The following is a 20638-nucleotide window of genomic DNA, read 5'->3' as shown; positions in this document are numbered from 1 at the left end:
TTCTCACTTCCCATATCCCCCTCACAAGTACTATGACTATTCCATTCAGTACAGTACATCTCAGTAGGAGAACATGACGTTTCTATCTAATCTACTTTATGGATTGAAGGAAAAAATTCTCATTATCATATATTTCCGATTCACAAAGTTTGTCATCACAAATCTCTTTTTCATTAGAGTAAGAGTCAAGAAAAGGAACAAAGTCATACTTATTTTCTTCTCTAGTTGGATATTTAATTGGACATCAAGAACCCTGATGATCTTTTGAACTACACCAATAACATTGCACAATAGGTGAGAGATCAGTTGTACCCCTCCTTTCGTTTGGCCATATCTTCTTGAATTACTCATCAACTAATTGGTTGACTTGAACATGGCATCGAAGTTTCATTTTGACCTCTCTGTAGTAATGAGAAGGAACAAACGCTTTTGCATCACTTGCTTCAACTCATCCCATATTTCAATTTCCTTTCATAGTTTTTTTGACGATTAATTCCAAGTTGAGTCCACCAACTCAACGCATAATTCGAAAATTTAAATATCGCCAATAGGACTTTTTCTTTTTCCCAACATTTATAGTAATGAAACACAAGTTTAATTTTTGGTTCTCACTCACAATATACCTCAAAATCATTCTTTGCACGAAATTGTGGAATAAAAAACTTTGGTTTAGCTACAGAAAGCTTGCCATGATCATGAGTACCCAAAGTTTAATAGTGTGCCAATATCCTCGTCTACTAGTATTAGAAGGAGTACGAGGCTATTCATTGTCCCTATCATCATCACTGTCATGAGCATGAGACCATCGGTTCGAAGAAGTCTCCAAATGAGCAACAACTTGAGTTAGCATTTGAATTTAATTGGCAAACTGATTAATGTTATCTTTTTATTCCGTTTGACACTTAGTCACATTGGCCTCAAATGTATCATGTACCTCGTTCAATTGTTGATGTTGATAATTTACCATCTATACAATATTCTCAAATGTAACATCTTGTTCTTTGTCATCAAATGGTGTCTCATCATGGTTCTTACAGTTACGAGAGTCACAAGTCATTGTGAAAGCCTTAAAAAACACAACACTCAAAAGAAAAATTAAGTAAACCTAACCTTATGCACTCAGAAATAAGATTAAATTCTCAATGAGGTAAGAATTAATCTTGTGAGTATTTTAAAAATGGTTATATCAATTTAGCCCAATACAACAATCATATAAATATAATGGGGGCATTTGATAGAGTCAAGTGCATAGCCTTCTCCACGACCGTTTCTCAAACAACTAGAAAATGGTACCTGTCACTACCTCGAGGGTCTATCCACTCTTTTGATCAGTTTGCAAGATGGTTCATGAGTCATTTCTTAGCCAAAAAGATGCTCTAGCAATCCCTAGCTTACTTGATGACCACTGGTAAGAGGAAAATGAGTTCTTTCGTGATTATGCTCGACGATTCAATGGAGCCACCATGATCACGAAGAGAGTCACTGATGAATGGGTAATTCAGGATTTTATTTTCGAAACAACCCATCAACATCTAAGATTCATCATCATTGGGAATACTCCAAGAAAACCCATTCATCTTTATGAGATAGTGCATAAATATTCGGAAGGGAAAGAGGTTGAGAAAGTTAGCGTCAATACCTCTGCCTCAACGCCCTAGCAAGCTAATCCCTCACGATAGTTGCCTTCTAGGAGATTTCAAGGCTACCAGCAGTCGAGGACTAAATCAAGAGAAGGTGGGCATGGGTATGGACATTACAACCTGCCAAATCAGGGAAGTCATCAATTGGTGAATAATGTCCATACCACGGACCGCTAGGGACCCATCTGTAACTACAAGGAAGGCCAAGATTAGCAATCCCAAGCTTCACACAACTAGTTTGGGACTTATCATGAGCTCAATTACTTCCCAACCTAGATTTTTGGCCAAGTAGAATATCAGTAAATTCTTGAAATAGCCCCACATCTTCCGCCCAATTAACATCGCATTAGCTTCAATCATCACTCTAGGTACCACAATGTTAGAGGTCATTGAATGAAGTAATGTGTGCACATCAAAGATGCTATTGAAACAACAATCCAGAAAGGGCATCTTAAGTAATTCCTACTTCAAGAACCTTATCAGCCAAATAGAGCTCATAACAGAGAAATAGGACCGCCGCAACATTATGACAGAGGAAAGAAGCCGGTTAGAGGAATTATCAATATTCTAGTGGGAGGGAAGCATGTAGACTGGTTGCTTCCAATTTAAAGTAGAAGGCTCACATTGGAAGCATCTTGTCAATTTTAGCCACGTTTAAAAAACCCAAGCGCTCCTTCTAAGACCTTCGATTCTCAAAACAAGATGAAAGAGTTGTTTTAGATGTGGAAGGTAAAGACCCTTTGGTGGTCTCAATTAATATACCCTCTTTCCAAGTCAAGAGGATTCTGGTCGACACAAGTAGTTCAGTAGATATTTTGATAGCCAAGGCATTCTACCAGATAAGGCTTAAGGATTCACAACTCAAGCCCGCAAGCCTAGTTTATATCTTTACAAATCAACTTATCGCAGTTAAAGGATCCATTGTCCTTCTAGTAGTCCTAGGAAACGGTGATCAAACCAACACAAAAAGGGTAGATTTTCTAGTAGTTGACCACCTAGTAGCCTACAACACTATTTTTAGGAAGATAATCATGAAAATGACGAAGCTGGTGGTGGCCACCTTTTGCATGAAAGTGAAATTCCCTACTCCCACAAGCGAAAGATACATAAAAGTTGATCAGAGGACAACTCGAGTGTGCCATATTGTTGACTGTCTCTCCCCTACTCTCACAAATGGGGGAGAGAAATCAACACTAAAACAACAAGAAAATAATCAGAATATATACTATCATGTGGTGTCTGCAAGTGTGACAGGTCAATTGTAATATAATTGTACAACGGGGTATGGAGTACTCCAAGGATCAAACCTATAGGAGTCGACAATTGAACCAATTTTAGCTACAAGCATGCACAATAAAGAGTCTAACTAACTAATCGCTAAACAATATAGTAAGTCAAACCATAAATTCCAGAGTAATTATACTAATTTGCGAGCTAGCTACAAATGACTAAAATATAAAGCATGCAAAGTTACGAAATTAATAGATAAATAACAAACGGTGGTTGATTGATTTCGATATGGTTCACCAATCCTCAAATTAGGGATCTAAATTGCTTAAACTCCTAAAATGATTCCACTTTACCTTTCAGTCTCAATTTTACCAAATTGGACAAGTTAATCTAGCTTATTTCTTGATCTCACCAGCTAACCTGAGATTAACGAATAGATGCCTAACAAGATTATCTATTGGTCTCACTTGCCTAGACTTTCCTTTAGGGGCATCAATTATAAATTTTTAGGTTTATTCAATTTAGTCCAATTTATTGCATTTTAGTTACTTACTCAAAAATCAGCTTACCCATATTTTCATCAATCGACCCCTTAAAGTTTAGTTACTCATAATAAAAACTAAGCTAATAAATAATAAAGAAGAAAACATGGCAATCATTAACATAAAGTTAACAAGAAAATTAAAGTTTTGATTTTTAACCTAAAAGCTTAAAAGAAAGATGAAGATACGCACTAGCATCAAAATAAAGAACCATGAAACATTAAAGGTAAAGTTTTTAACAATTGAAACTAAAGGAAACTAAAATAACATTAAACAAGGAGTGGAATGTCATTACAAGTAAAAGAGATGAACTAAAATTACAAATAAACCCTAGTTACAGTGATATCTAACTTAACTAACTTAAAGGATAACAAGAACAAGAAGAAAAATGTAGCAAAATAAACACTACAAGTATGGAGAAAGATGAAAAATAAGAAACCCTAGAAAATAAAGAATAAACCTAAAAGAAAGCTAAAGGAAAACTATCTAAAACTAAGCCTCTTGTGTGTATCCTCTCTCCTCAATCAAAATTGGTTGCTTTAGCAGCAAAATTTGACCTAAAATTGTTGACCAAAATGCCCCAAAACATGCCTTATTTGATTGGTGTTTCGATTGGAAAAAGACTACCCTTGGTGTCATTTTTTCCCCTTCACAATATTGATTTCACGATACCCATGGTAGGGTGTCGCAATATTAATGACAGTTTTGAAATGGGGTGACCTTTGGCATATGGATATCATGATACCCAAAGTGGATATCGAAATACCACAATAGGTGATATTCATTTCGGGCATGTGGAAGACGTCGCGATGTCCATGTCTCAATGTCATGATACCCCTTTCTTTGATAATGTTTTTGCACAATTTCGAGCCACTGTCAAGTACTTACAATAGTCAATCAGACGTTAAGGCCCCCAATGACACAATTGGCCAATTTGAGACTCAAAATGAGTAAAAAGAGGCATTTACACTTATTTAATCAGAAATCTAAAAACTATACTAAATTGAAAAAAATATACAAAGGGAAACCCTTCAACAAATCTACAGCAAAACCCAGCCAAACCTAGAAAACTTCAAATTTTGGAAACATTTTTGGGTTGTTTCCGTTCAAAGATCACTTCTATCTTCTTTAGATCTACTTAAATACCCTCTGCATACCACATGACCCAAAAACATAACCTTCTTAAGTCAGAATTCACATTTACTCAGTTTGGCGAACAAATTGTTCTCTCAGAGGAATTGTAGAACCTTTCTAAGGTGTTCATCGTGTTCGAGTTTGGTTTTGGCGTAAACTATGATATCATCAATAAACATAACCATGAACTGATCAATAAAGGGTTGGAAAATTTGGTTCATTAGATCCATAAAAGTGGGCGTTGGTTAATCCAAATGGCATCACAAGGAACACAAAGTGGTCATAACGGGTTCTAAAAGTAGTTTTGGGTACGTCCGCCTGTTGGGAAATGTGCTCATATTGTAGTAAACATGTAATTGTTTTCTACGTATTTAACAATAAATAAATAAGTTTCACATTTCACTGTTATGTATTTTGCATTTCTGTGTTTCATATTTTACATGCATAGCGAAATTGTAACAAACAAATATTAGCTTATTGATTATCTAAGTTCAAATTAATGATAAGTGGCATTGTAAGATTGTTTACATTGCGAGAAAGACAATTACTTTAGTAGATAACCTAAACAAGTCTGTAATCCCATAAAAGAATCAAAGTGAGTATTTGATTCAAATACTGAGAAGGATTATTATGTCGTCTACAATTCTAATTTGGGAGATGACTAGTCTTGGCTATCGGAGCAGCTGACTCCACAGGTAGAGACATAGATGTATTCATTGGCAGAATGATACATTGGACTAGATCCAAGATGAATTAATTCTGAACCTGTTTGTGAATTAATTCACTTGTGACATTAATAGTGTGATTTACATAAATCTTAAGTTAGTCATTGACCATTCCTATATAACTCTTATACTTTGATATAAGTGGAGGCTTATGCTCTAAATATGATCAAGTCGATAGTCGGTATGTTAGGTATGTGACTTGTGTATGGCATGACTTTACTAGCAAAAGTGGAATTCAAAGCTCAACTAAAAAGTTAACGATATCCTCTCATTGACATTGTATGGATTGATCAATATGGAACGTGGCCACGGGTTGCTTGTTCTTGAATGAGCAACTTATCATAGTCATTTGTTGACAGTGATCATATTAATCATTAAGAAGACAGAATAGTGACAATGAGATAAAATAGGATTGTATTGAGTGAACAGATTTAACTCAAAGGAATCAAGGATATCATATGAGGGTGACACACACATGACAAGATCATTGGATAAAGTAGTTGGATGAATTGCTTTCTTAAAGAGTATACAATAAGGAGTTTTCAATCATGATACTTCTTGTGGACTGACTCCATGATTAAGTAACTGTAAATTATTGGAACGATGCTTCTCGACAGAATTACAATTACTGGAGCCTAATTGTATATGTTCAATTGGTCATTCCGCTAGCTCAACAAAAGCTCAATCGGACTACATTTTGGCTAAAAGAAAATTCTACGACTTTGGAAATAATTTCATTGAGTCGATTTATTTAATCTGGAATTAAATTTGAAGGTCATAAGAATTGTTCAATTAGAGAACTTGATTAAATAATTTCCTTGAAAATTTAATTTGAAAAATCTAAGTGACTTTTGGGAAAATTAATTTTGATCAAGTAAAATTAAATTAATCAAATTATTTAAAATTAATATGATATTTTTAGAAATTAATTTTTAAGTCAAACAATTGGCCCAACAGGAAATTGGAGTTGAGATCGTAGTTTGGGCCCAGGAGCCCAAAGTCGAGACCAAGACCAAAAAACTGTTTGAATTGGGCTTGTTATGTGAAATCAGGCTGACAATCTAGCCGAAAATGGCTCGAGGTGTCAGCGGCTGTGACGGTGAATTCCGATGGCCAAAAATGGTCAACGACGGTAGGTCTTTGGTGGTTTGGTAATGGAAGAATTACACTCCTACTGGGACTCTATCAGAGAATTTGATTTCATTAACTATTCAAAAAATATTATTATTTTAATATATTTAATACTAAATTTAATTTAATACTTATCTTTATAGAATTTTATTAATATAATATTAAAGTGATTATCTTAATATTAAATTAAATTTAATGTTTATATTAAATTAAATTTAATGTTTATATTGTAGATAAATATTCTATTAATTTAATAAGATTTAACGTTAAATTTAATCTAATATTTATCAAGATAAATAACATGTAATCCTTATAAATCGGACCAAAAACTAGCAAAATGTCTAGAAGTTAACATAGCTATAAACAAGTCCACCAAATTTCCTTATTCCCTAAAATGTAAATAAATATAGAACACCTACGAAATAACAAATAGACTTGCTTGGAACAGCTCTTCGAAACCACACCGCTCACACCGACACTTCACTACTTTGCAAGGGTTTTAAGAAATGAGTGGGTGAGCTTAACAAGCTCAATGAATGCATAAAATAACTACCATGCAAATAATTCATCAAGTATCAACAAAACAACCATATAGCACAACCTCAACGGTTCGAACACTAGTGTCATAATATACTTACTCGTGCATTATTTTCTATTTATTTTACATGGTAAACATATTCGCTTTTAAGCATATATCTTATTGCACATATAATCTCCTAACATCCAAGGTATATCACAATATACATATAATCCCACAACATTTAAGCATATATCACAATAATAAAAAAACATGTTTATAGATAAATTACATAATGGTCACATATCATATAAACACATAACACAATACATACATATTCATAATTTAAGATAATTTGGCACTTGATCTATGAAACGTAAAAGTGAGTTATATTATCACTCATTAGATACACGGATCTCCAACACACCACATAGACTCATAAAGTCGAACATGTCCCAAAAGTGAAGCATAAAGCTAACACTCTCATTATTTTCCCTCACATGTCCTGTTGAATAGAGCTTAGCTCACATTCCATTATCCCTCCAACATGTCCCAAGGTCTTAACGCCCAAAATCATTGTACATATAGGTGAGTACTCACAATCCTATGGCATGCCAACTATATCCAATGATTTCAAGAGTGCAAGGCCAAAATATCTGAAATCAAACACATATCACTTACCGATTATCTGTGCACTATCACTGCATATTTGCATATTTAAAAAAACACTATCACTAACATTTAACATATTCATAACATGTACACATTTGCACTTTCACAACAGTTACCATAACCACATATCACATGTTATAACGTCTTATCTCAATTAACATATTCGCAAACACATAAGCACATAGTTCATAAGATAACATAGGTATAAGGAAGCTTACACTCGAAATTTAGAGTAGGGGTTTAGGCTACTACCAAATTCTCAAATAACACATTGAATCATGTCCACAAGCAATTATTCCAAACACTCACCGATTGTGCTTTCGTTGAAAAGTCGAAAGCTAAAACTAGCTTTTCCTTGCCTTTATTTTTATTCGTAGAAGGTCCTACATAATTCGAAACTTCAATACAACAATTCACACAACAATGCATTCAATAATCAACTAAGAACTCACCACAAGCAATAAAAAACATAAGCCTAAGCTATGTTCCCATGTAACCAAAACTTATAACATAACAAACTTTAAATTTGAATATCTAGATCTACACTTAATCTTTTCACCTAAAATAAATTATGTTCATCTTATAATTCACCTACGACTAATTCCCAACCTTTAAACCACAATAAAATACTCAATTCATGGTATCAACTTTTATGACATGTTTTTTGAATATTTTTTGAAAATTCATTAAAACTCAAGAAACCTTTAACGAAACTCCAAAGTAAGTTTAGGAACCTCTTAATCATGTCAAAACTAATTGAAAAACACTTTGAAACCACATTTTCACTCAAAATCCTGAAATCCACCATTAATGAGCTAATTTTTTACTTTTATCCAAAACATGTTATTTAATGGCTAAAAAAATGGTTTTAAAAACTAAATAACATTTAAAACTAATGAGAAGATGAATTGTTACCTTAGTTGATGAAAAATTGAGCGTTTGATCGAGAACCCGAAACACCCACAAGCTTGACAATGGAGGAATCTATGGTGTTTTTGGGTTTTTTTCTTGAAGTATTATAGAGGTTTAATGTTGTGAGGATGATGGAAATCAAAAGACTAATGTTTGGAATAAAAAATTGAAAGGAAAGGATGAGGGAAAATAAAGGGATGGCAACAAGAATGGGAAGGGAAGAAACTAACGTGAAATATATGTAGGTGGGGGAAGTATTAGGTTGAATTATATAATTTGGTTTAATTGCCTCTTAAAAACTCACAATTTTGACTCTTTTACAAAGCAGTCCAATTTTCAAAATGAAGGTCTTTAAAACTCTTTTTCAAAAATTGATTTAATTTTCTAAAAACCACAATAAAAAACATTATCGATAAATCATGTCGCAAAATTTTGAACACTCTAAGGCTATAATTCCTAAATTACCCCTAAAATTCCTAAGTCCTATTTTGGGGTATTACAAATCTCCCTATCTAAAAGGAATTTTGTCCTTGAAATTCCTTGCTAACCTATCACTTGCTTAATTACAAAATATGCTATTTCTACTTTTAAACTAACTACCACACTTTCATTACGCATTCTGATTCCTATTCTCTCCAACTTTCTACTGTTTTCCTTAATGGTCCTATTCACTACCACGAACTTATTCTATAATAACTTTGCTAACAATTTCCTTTATTCATTACGGTACTCTCATCTAAAGAACTCATAACCATTTTTTCAATAGTCTTTATCGGGATTCTCTACTTATTAGCTAATTCATTTAAAATTTACAAAGGCATAGAACTTAAATCTATCAGCGAGAATAAAAAAAATGGCTATAAGGCAAAAATACCCTCAATCTCGACATTTGAATCTTGATCCTTAGGTTCTTTAATTGTATAAACCAGAGATGGACCTCCAGACTCAATCGATATAGCAACAATATGAGTAACAATTCGCTGCTTGACTGGTCTCCCATTACCTCTACCGCGACCACGACCTTTAGCAGGCGCAGAAGCAGGTGCCAAACTCTGAGTCTGCGAAACCTCAACTCTATTTGGGCAATCCCTTAGAAAAATTTCTTTCAAACCATACTTAAAACATCCACATGTCAACTTACGACACTCACCAGAATGCCTACGCTCACAAGACACACAAAGTGGCCATCTGGAACCACCCATCAAACCACTATTACTAACCACAACCTTACTCTGCTACTTAGACTCACTTGGTCGAAACTCTCATTAGAACTCTGAATTTCATGTCTCCTCTTAGACGTCCACCCAAATACACCATCAGAAGTCCTCTTACCCAATTCAGTTACTATAAAACAAGGCAGCTTAGCCAAAGTCTCTTTAACAACCTTGGCTTTCTCAACTAACTCATCAAATATCTCCACGTTCTGAGCTACCAAGTAAACCCGAATCTCACGATTGAGCCCAAAATGGAACCTCTTACATCAATCCCTCTCAGAAAGTATCATCTCAAGAGCCTTAAATTTATTTTTCACTACATTTTCCAAATCTGGTTTTCCAACAGATAATACCATTACCTTATATCTATTTTGGAGAACACAGTGGCACCTATAAATTGGTCGACCATATCATCTATCCTAGGCAAAGGATTTTTTTTTTGATACTCAACTTGTTTAGCTGCCAATAATCCATGCAAAGCCTTAGGGAGCTATCAATCTTTTTCACGAATTAAACTAGAGCTCCCCATGGAAAAACATTAAGTCTAATAAACTCGCGACCCAAAAGCTCCTAATGTTGTATTTTCAATTCTTGTAATTATTTTGGTGCCATGCAATATGGAGTAATAGACACCGAAACGGTTTCGAAAATAATTCAATATCGAATTCTACCTTACGATCTGAGGGTATTCCTGGTAGCTCTTTGGGAAAGACATTTGGGAATTCCCTAATAGTTTGGATTCTATCCAAAATGGTCCTATCAACATTTTCATCCATCACATAAGCTAGGTAAGTTTCACATCCCTTACGAACTAACTTTTCAGTGACTATAGTAGAAATTACATTAGACAAATAGTTCTAACGCTCCTCAACCATAATAATTTCTCTACCCTTGATTATTTTCAAATTTACCCTCTTAGAGGCACAATCTAGGCTAACTTGATGTTCCACTACCCAATCCATACCCAGAATTAGATTAAACTCCACAGACGGTAACTCTAGAAGATTTACGAGAAACACTACCTCTTGAACCTCTAACGGACATCTCCTATAAATTTTATTTACAACAACGGGTTGTCCTAAAGGGCATACTACAGTTACAACAGTAGTGGTGTCATTTACCCCTACACCCAATTTTTCTAAAATTTCACAAGATACATAAGAGTGGGTGAATCCTATATCAACAAGGTAAAGTATGGGACAGAATAACGGTAAAGATACCTATTGTGACATTTGACGCATCCCTTTCTTCACGACCCCTAACAGCATAAACAAATTTGGGTTGCTTAGTTTCAGTTTAGTTTGCGTTAGTACTTATAGTATTCGCAGCCTGATTCTACCTATGGTCCCTTAGAGGTAATTGGCTTACTCTCTAATTTTGGGACGGAGCTTGTGTTTGCTCGATTCATCGAAGGCATTCCCTCTTCATATGCTATATTGACCCACATTTAAAGTAGACACCTAACTTTTTCCAACATTCTCCCGTGTAGCACTTTTTGCAATATGAACAATTGGGAGTCTTATTTCTAGTATTAGTCACAGCAGCCCCTTACTACGGTATACCTTCTCTAGCTCGTTTAACAGGACAAGAGTTCGAACCAGTGGAACCTGAATCTCTTTTAACCGATACTTTATATTTTTTCATTTTCTCATGTCCCACCAGCTTAATTTCCTCCGTGATCTTGGGTTTCTCTACTAGGTTTTCAAACACCCGTTCCTGATGTAGAACAACTTGAACTTTAAGGTCGAAATGTAGCCTGTTCTTGAACCTCACATATTTATCCTATTCCGTGACAAACAAACCCTAAGCATATCGGTTGAACTTTAGGAATTTAGCCTCATATTCTACCATGGACTTGTCCCCTTACTTTAGCTCAATGAACTCGAGCTTGCAGATTTCTACATACCTCGTGCCCACATACTTCTTCTAGAAAGACTCTTGAAAATATTTCCAATTAATATGACTAGCCCTTGTACACCTAATGTTAGACTAACACCAATGATAGGCTTTTTCTTTAAGTAAGGACATAATGCCCTTTAGCTTCTACACTGAAGTACAGTCTAAATCCTCCAGAATCCATTCTGTTGACTCTATTCAATACTCAGCTACGGTAGGAGTCGTATTAGTAATGCCCTTAAACGTTTCTACCTCATTTGACCGGAGTGTCTTCATAATAGATCTGTGGCTCTCTGATCCAGTTTTGGCTCCAGCAACCCTTTATAGGACCCTCAACATCGCCTATGTCATAGCATTATTGTCATTCTCATAGCCTTCGCCAATAGTGGAGGTAGAGTTTTCGACATACTCCTCCTCAAAAACTAAGAACTCACCCTGAACAGAGGGCAGCTTTACAGGTGCAACCCTACGCGGCTTACCCCTACCACGTCTACCTTGAGTGTTCATAGTGTTTGCGAAAGTTTAAGAAGTTTAAAGTATATCTACAGTTTTATGCAAGAATATTCATCTTCTAAAGTTCACAGTCTATCTATAGTTTTAACAGTATTTAAAGTAGGATTGATATTGGAGACTCGGATTTAAGATCTTGTAGAAAATCAATTTTTCCAAAAATGCCCTTCTGATGCAGGCATGCAAATTCATTTAATTTTTTTACGATTCGAGTTTAGAAAACCTAGGCTCTAATACTACCAAATGTAACCTCCCCAACTCAGCCTAGACATTAGACTTGAATTCGAAAGATTACATCAACCACCGAGATGGCCTAGCAAGGTTATCAGAGTTTTGAAAATAATCATTTTAAAACATTTATTAATTTGGTAGAAACTTAGTTGCAAATCGATCTATTATCTTTTAAAAACCTTAATTTTAATTTAGCAGCAGAAAAACAATATTTATTGGTTTTAAGAAAAATCGAGGGTTCATGCATACTAACTAATAATCATAATTTAATATCCTAATGATTTAAATTAAATGTTAAGCAAAATAAATCAAACCCAAATCTTACGTCTCATGTCATGGTTTGAAATAAAGTAATACAGACTTTGGAAATATTAATCTTACAATATTTAAATAAAATAAATCCTTCCGAGTCAAGACCTTCTGAATGCCATGTCTGCGTCCTAACCTGATGGGTTATTTGTAAGGATGAAAATTTAAGGGGTAGTGAGCTATGACGTTCAGTGTGAGTTCCATCACAAGGAAATCGGTGCAATGATTGATAAGATATATTAAATAAAATCACATAAATTAATCATAATTTAGACAAAATTTCAGAGTATTGTATTTCAATGCAACCATTATTAACATATATCAGAACTTACAATAACAGATATCAGAATAACCAAAAATTCAGGTTTTGCCTACAATATACATATATCCATGCATACGTATATCATAACAGAATTTCCAAATTAGTATGCACATAGTTTTTAAAGATGTCATACAATTTCAGTTTTTAACATATTAGATCCTACCCCACTGCTACACACCATAATAGGAGTTGCCCAGAACTCCTTTTTTTCCAACACACTAAAATATGGATAAACCACTACTGGTTTATAGATAATAACTGCCATTAGGCTGTGGATACATAGTAAATTCCTACAATTGGAATCTGCCTTCGGTTGTGGGTTCACAGTAAAAAGTCTTGAGCCTACTTTTAGCTATAGATTTTACAACATAAACCTGCAATTGGAATCTGCCTTTGACTATGTATACATAGCAGTACCTGTAGATGGAATCTGCTTTCGGCTGTGGGTGCACAACAAAACTGATTATTGCAGATAAACTGCCAAACTTCCTTCGATAACATCTTCCATGCCATGCAATGCAATACGGCATATTTAATACAAATTACATATGGTTGTATTTAATGATTAACACATGGCAAATCAATAGCAAAATCAAGTTTTTCATGTATTCAGATTAACAGTAATCCAGGCATGTCGTTCATACGATCGCAAGTATATAGATACAACAGTCATATATACTATTCATAGTTCATGCATATATATAATATTAATTTAATCAAGCAAGGCATGTATTCTAACATGTTTCATATTATCGGGGACCTAATTGAACAAATTAAACATTATAATAATTCAGTCATCAAACAGGGACTAATTTGAACAAATTATAAAAACTTTGGGTCAAAACTATAAATTCTAAGTTGTAGAGGACACACGGTTGTGTGTATGGAAAAGGTACACGGTTGTGTGGGTAGGCCGTGTGGTGTTTGAAAATTTAACCTACAAGGGAGACACAGTCGTGTGGCAGGCAGTGTGGAAGGTCTTAGGCCGTGTGAGAAGCAAAAATTCTAGGGTTTTAGGGGGACATGATCATGTGGCAGGCAATGTAAAGGGTCCTACACCTGTATGGCTGGCCCTGTGATCTATTCTAGGCTCAGTTTTGCCTCAATTTTTTCATAAAAAAATACACCTGTCTCCGGGGTCTCGAATGCCATTCATTGCACCTAAGTCTGATCTGAGGTACCTAAATCGAGTTCTTCAACGGAAAAATAAGCAAGAACTAGTATTGGTTGTCAAGATTTTCAAGATTTTTAGGAAAACTCGTAAAAGATTCGTGATTGAGTTGAAAGATCAATGAGGAAAGATGAAATCTCAGAATTCATGGGTTCTACTAATTGGAAACGAGAGTGTTTACCGATCTTTGATAAGATTTCGAAGGTTATCAATGATAAATTCAACAACTAATGAAGAAACGAGTTTAATCGCGAGTTGATTTAATTCGAGGTATTCAAGAACATTTTCAATAATGGATGTAAAATAATTATAAAGATGAGAATGGAAAAGAAAATGGGAAGAAATAGGGAGAGAAAAGGAAATATTTTAGTTTTATTAATAAAAGAAACTAGATTTCATTTGTGCTTAAGAAATAGGATTAAATAGTTAGGATTTTCAAATTTTAAAGGGCTAATTGGGTAAATAATCTTTCTTTCCGCCCAAAAATAAAAGGAAATGAGGAGAAAGGGTGGCGTGATTTAAACTTAGGAAGTAATGGGGAAATGCAAAAGCCTTACCATTTAGGTTGTTACCCACACTTAGCATATTTCTACCAATTTTAATATATATTCTAGTTTGATTTTGTTCCTTAATTATTAAAAAATAGAAGAAAATGAGAAGAATGAGATTTGAACCTAGGATTTCTTAGAAATTACTCTAGCTATATAACCATCAAGACTAAGCCATTTCTTAGTGATTTATTAATTCTAACCCTATATATCTTGAGGTGTTACATATTATATCCATGTTAACATTTGAAATGGTATCCCTAGACACTTGAAAAATAAGGGTAAGTGCTTACATCCCGTAAGATCTTATTAAGCATTTATGCTTAATGCATTATTGTTTCCTTGCGCATAGATTTTAAGTAAAGTGCATAGAGTCCAACTCACCATTCGAATCGCATCACCATTGTGAGACTCAAAGAATATGAAACTATATGGCATTGACTCCTTATTGGCTCGTATTTAAAGGTTTATCTAACGAGAGAGCCAAGTAGAGCCCATGGGGGCCATGGCCCCCCAAAGTTTAATTTTTTTTCAATTTAGTCATTTGTAAATATACTATGGCCCTTCCAAAAATATAAGTGCCCCCAAGGTTTAAGATTTTTGCAATTGCCTCATTTATATATATATTATAGCCCTCCTAAAACTATAAGTAGGCCCCCTCCAATATTTTTATAGTATTAAAAATAATATTAAAAAATTTATTCTTGATAAAAATAAAAGAAAATCTTCTTGAAAAAGTTAAATTACTCATGATGACTTTTGAATGATATTTTTTTTCAATAATAATAATTTAATATTTATTTAATATTTTACTTAAAAGAATAATATTTTATAAGTAATATAATAATATATATAAAAAGAAAAGAAAATATGAACAGACTTTTATCATCTTTCTTTTTCATATTGGTGCCTAGCAAGAAAAGAAGAAAAAATTTCTTTATCATTTTTCCTCCAAATTATAAGTATAAGGTATGTTTTTTTTAAAAAAAAATCATAGATTTTGAATCTTTGCAGCTTGTTTTACATATATGTACCAATAGTTTTTTTTATCAAGTATATTAAAATTTGTCATTAAAGGATATTGATGAAAGCTTATAAAATTAAGTTTTTTTTATCAACAGTTTCTAACTTGTTGGAAGTGTAAAAACGAACAAAAATAGCTAGATAATGTTATAGTAAGTTTCAGCCAAAGTGAAGGGGAGGAAGTAAATCTTGGTCACTTTGTTCAAAATTATGTCAAATGATAACTTGTGAAGCAGTGAGTATTCTAGTGAAAACGAAATAAGAAATGGTTAACCAAGTCAAAAGATATGTGAATTTCGGATTAGGAAACTTAAGTTGTTAACTTGATAAACCATGTATATTCAAGCTTGTCATTAGTAATTGATTTACTATATCAAGCTTTATTAATTTTATTTTTATGAATTTTGAATGATTTAATTAGGATTTAAAAGATTATGTTTCGAATTGACAACTATGATTTCAATTATAAAATTAGTCAATTCTTGATTTTAATTTGAATTTGAATATTATGATTTCGAATGGTTGAACAAGCACAAGCATGAGTATGCTTGATTAAAAGTAAAAGTTTTATATTCTGCGATTTATGATTTGAATATGAAATGAAATTGAAATGAGAATGATATGAAAATGGAAATAAAATGGATTATAGAATTTGATTTTATCCCATTACACAAAGTTAGACTAAATCAAATATAGTTGGCATGTCATAGACTAAATAAAATGGAAATAAACCATTGTAGGTTCTGGAGTGCTCGGGGATCATTTTAGCATCAGTCGAAACCAGGTGTGTACCTGAAATGCAAGAAAACCTTTCTGTTGATGCCACACGGCCGTATGGTAGGCCATGTGCCATAACACAGGCGTGTAATCGACGAGGCCAGGCCATGCGCGCAAGACACAACCGTGTGATGGCCAGGTAGGCCGTGTATGACACACGAGCTAGACTTTTTGGGCCGTGTGGGCTACATGGGTAGTCCACACGGGCGTGTAGGATTCTGGGCCAAATCGTGTGATCCACACGGCCAAGGCCAAATTGGGCCGTATGGGCCACACGGGCAGGCCATATAGGCGTGTGAGCCCATTTAACTGAAATGTGTTCTAAGGTTGCACGGGTCGCCTAAGTCAATTGTGAACCTATTGTAGGGTCATTAAACACTACTTAAACCCTTAAATGTGAGAACTGCATGTATGATGTATGTACTGAGCATGATGATTATATGAATGAATACTAAACTGTATATATAACTGATATTCATGTATTAGCAAGTCATATATTATATGTTGCATTGCATTGGGTTGGGAAGTTGATAGTTGGAGGAAGTGTACTAAAAGGCTTTTAAGCCTATTATCTGGCAGCTCAGATGCAATTTACTAATTATGTGCCGCATTCGGTACTACTTGGAGTGTAGGGATGGGTGGGTGTTTTAAACCCCGCATGGAGTACAGGGATGGATGGAGATGGTGTTTAGAGGCTGGTTGGGTAGGACTCTGTTTATTGATTAATGTATACCTGATACTGTTTCTATGATGGGATTAGGCCCTAATGCATATCTGATACTGAAACTAAAATAGGCTAAGGCCCGAATTGCTATTGAAACTGAAATGGGCCTAGGCTCAGACTGCATTTGACTATTTGTTATGTTTGTCTGTATGCATGTTTTCTGTAGGGATTACACACCGAGTTTACATGAACTCACCCCTTTTTGTTGTATCTGTACAGGTGATCCTCAGACTTAGACAGACTGGTGCGGCGAAGGACTCAATGGTGACCACATAACTATTGAACTATTTTAATTTCATTTAAGGTTTTTATTTCCTATTATTTTTGGGGTAATTTTGATGTAATTTGGAGTATTGCCTTTATTTTGGACTTTAACTGTTTTCATAGACTCTTAAACTGCAAACCTCAACGAAAACTCGGTTTAAGTAGTAATAACGCTTTTCCTTAATGCGAACAGTTTTCTTCAAATTTTACGGTTTTAAAAGCTTCCACTACAGAATATGTTTTTAAACGAATCAATTAACAAGAAAATAGTTTTGAGATAGATGAAAAATAAATAAAAGCTAATAAACGGAAACGATTTTAACTTGATACAATTGTTTTCAGATTCCAATTCATGTGACATTGCCAGATTCGGCCATAACGTCTAGGCCGGGTTTAGGGTGTTACATTTAATAGTATCAGAGCCAGGTTGCAAAACTCAGCTTTAGATTTTGGGTTTTAAAAATTGGTTTTTAAGAACTGATTTTCAAATGATTTGAAGTGATTTGACTGAGAATGTGGTACACCGAGTCTCCGGCGCCAATTCTGTAAGTATTCTGATAATCTGTTATAATATTACAGATAGTTTATTCTGAAAACACTCTAGTGAGTGTATATTGAAACCATAGTGAAACTGAAACTGATAGAAACTGTGTTTGCGAAAAACAAACTCTGAATTTATGATAATGCTTACATAAAACATCTATTAACAAATACTGAAACTGTAACTGATTCATAAAATTCGTAATACAGATAAATCAAAATAGACATGAGCACACGATGTATTCGTGGACAAGGTACTAGAGGTCAAGATAGAAGCCGGAGGAGGGCTTGAGCTGAGCTCCTCTCTAGGCAGCATGCCGAATCTAGATACGAGTGAGACACCGGTATCACCTGCTACTGAGACTAGGTCTCAAGATTGTATGGTTGGGAATGACACATTGTTCCAGGAAATGTTAAGAATACTAGAGAGGGTCACTGGGCCCAATACTGGATTTGGGGGCCGAAGGTCAGTTACAGAACGACTCCGGTCCAATGGAGCTGAACTCTTTAGGGGTGTCACTAGAGTCGCCCCTAATGTGGCTGAGTATTGGTTGGAGGCCAAAGAAAGGATAATAGATTATCTAGACTGTGCCCTTGAGCAGAAATTGAATGGTGCAGTCTCGTTGCTTCGCGATGAGGCCTATCAGTGGTGGCTGACTATTAAGGAGGGCACACAACCCGATCGTCTGTTTTGGGAGTTCTTTAAGTCTGCCTTCCAAGGGAAGTATGGGGAAACTAGTTACATCAATGCCCGTAGACGTGAGTTTCTGAACCTCACTCAAGGAGACCGATCAATGGCCAAGTATGAGGCTGAGTTTCAGAGATTGAGCTGCTATACGCGAGGTATGGTGGCGTCTGAGTATGAGAGATGCGTCCATTTTAAGGACGGCCTTAGAGATAACTTAAGGGTGTTGATAGCTCCACAAAAGGAGTGGGAGTTTTCTGTTCTGGTAGAGAATGCGAAGATCGCCAAAGTGGTTAAACGCGCTGAGCGCCAAAACAGAGATCGCGAGAAGGGTAAGAACAAAAGGGATTCAAAGCTCACGAGTTCGCTTTAGAGGCCTAAGAAAAAGGCCAGGACTGATGGGCCAGTTAGAGCTGGGCCCCTATTTCTCCTACTGGACTACAGCTGTGTGGAGATTATGGTAGACGCCATCAGAGCGAGTGTTAGAAGAGGACTGGGGCGTGTTTGAGGTGTGGGTCATTAGAGCACTGCATTCAGGAGTGTTCGTTGAGGGCCGCTCAGATACAAACTCTGGGTTCTGGTACTGCGCAGCCACAAAGGGTAGTTCAGCAGCCACTAAAGGGCTGTGGTCAGGCTAAGGGTGGTAACAGTATGAGCCGTGCACAGAGGGTACCAGGCAAAGGTGCTGGACAGACTGGGTGAGGCAGCTCGTCGCCGAGAGGACAGAGATGCGCCAGACGTCATTACCGGTACATTATTAATTTATGATGTACCTTACTTTGCTTTGATAGACATAGGTTTCACACATTCCTATGTAGCTAGTACTGTGTCTGGGAACTTTAGGATTCTAGTTGAGAGTACTTCTAGTGATGTGATTATACTGAGTCCACTGGGGCAATCGGTTCGGATTAGCAAACTATATAGAGATGTTCCGTTAGAGGTTCAAGGGTCAGTATTTCTGGCTAATCTGATAGAGCTTCCATTTGGGGAGTTTGATCTGATTCTGGGTATGGATTGGCTGGTCAAGACCGTGTAAGTCTGGACTGTGCGATTAAGAGGGTTGTCTTGAGAACTGAGGAGGATAATGAGGTAGTCATGATTGGAGAACGTCGGGATTATTTGGCTAATGTGATCTTTGTACTGGTAGCTGAAAAACTAGTTCGTAAGGGATGTGAGGCATTCTTGGCCTACATTAGTATTTTCATTTCTAGAGACTCTACTGTAAAGGATTTTTTCAAACGTCTTTCTTGAAGAGCTACCAGGTTTACCTCCGAATCGAAAAGTGAAATTTGGGATTGAGTTTCTTCCTGGTACAGCTCTGGTGTCTATCGCCTCCTATCGAATGGCATCAAAAGAGCTTACTAAGCTTAAGGCTCAACTTCAGAAGTTGTTGGACCGTGGTTTCATCCGTCCAAGTGTGTCTCCGTGAGGAGCACTGGTACTGTTTGTTAAGAAGAATGGTGGATCCATGAAGATGTGTATTGACTACTGGCAACTGAATAAACTGACCATCAAGAACAAGTATCCGTTACTGAGGATCAATGACCCGTTTGACTAGTTTCGAAGAGCTTCGGTATTCTCTAAGATTGATCTCCAGTCGGGGTACCATCAGTTGAGGGTTAAGGAAGCTGAAGTACATAAAATGGCATTTAGGACTCGTTATGGTTACTACGAGTTCCTAATGATACCATTTGAACTAACTAATGCACTAGCAGTTTTCATGGATCTGATGAACCGAGTATTTTGCTTAAATGCTAGAACTATATGTATGATGTATGTACTGAACATGATGATTATATGAATAAATATTGAACTGTATGTATAATTAATATTCATGTATTAGCAAGTTATATATTGTATGTTGTATTGCATTGGGTTAGGATGTTGATATTTGGAGGAAGTGTACTAAAAGGCTTTTAAG

At 35.4% G+C, this 20638-nt stretch overlaps 2 protein-coding genes across 2 annotated transcripts in view; both read left to right on the top strand.

Moving 5' to 3' along the window:
- Positions 1 to 17614, top strand: part of LOC107888469 (transcription factor PIF4) — a 28434-nt gene extending 10820 nt beyond the window's left edge. Inside the window, exon 9 of the mRNA XM_041077601.1 lies at positions 17448 to 17614. Within this exon, the coding sequence (XP_040933535.1) occupies positions 17448 to 17464 (17 nt within the window). The 3' untranslated portion in view covers positions 17465 to 17614. The remainder of the gene's footprint in view (positions 1 to 17447) is intronic.
- Positions 17615 to 18346: 732 nt separating this feature from the next.
- On the top strand, positions 18347 to 20146 carry LOC107889830 (uncharacterized). Its single transcript, XM_016814382.1, has 5 exons — positions 18347 to 18498; positions 18601 to 19049; positions 19241 to 19399; positions 19509 to 19724; positions 19971 to 20146. The coding sequence occupies exons 1-5, from the start codon at positions 18347 to 18349 to the stop codon at positions 20144 to 20146; spliced, it is 1152 nt and encodes a 383-aa protein (XP_016669871.1).
- Positions 20147 to 20638: the final 492 nt, after the last annotated feature.

This window comes from Gossypium hirsutum, chromosome A09 (assembly GCF_007990345.1).
Source record: "Gossypium hirsutum isolate 1008001.06 chromosome A09, Gossypium_hirsutum_v2.1, whole genome shotgun sequence".
Classification (NCBI taxonomy): domain Eukaryota; kingdom Viridiplantae; phylum Streptophyta; class Magnoliopsida; order Malvales; family Malvaceae; genus Gossypium; species Gossypium hirsutum.
This window is presented reverse-complemented; position numbering and strand designations above follow the sequence as displayed.

Bases quoted from the DNA above. Each gene is read 5' to 3' on its own strand.
- LOC107889830 (XM_016814382.1), top strand. From the start codon at position 18,347: ATGCCGAATCTAGATACGAGTGAGACACCGGTATCACCTGCTACTGAG. The intron at 19,050-19,240 runs GTAAGAACAAAA...GTGGGTCATTAG, and splicing joins AAACAGAGATCGCGAGAAGG to AGCACTGCATTCAGGAGTGT. The intron at 19,400-19,508 runs GTGCTGGACAGA...TTGCTTTGATAG, and splicing joins ACAGAGGGTACCAGGCAAAG to ACATAGGTTTCACACATTCC.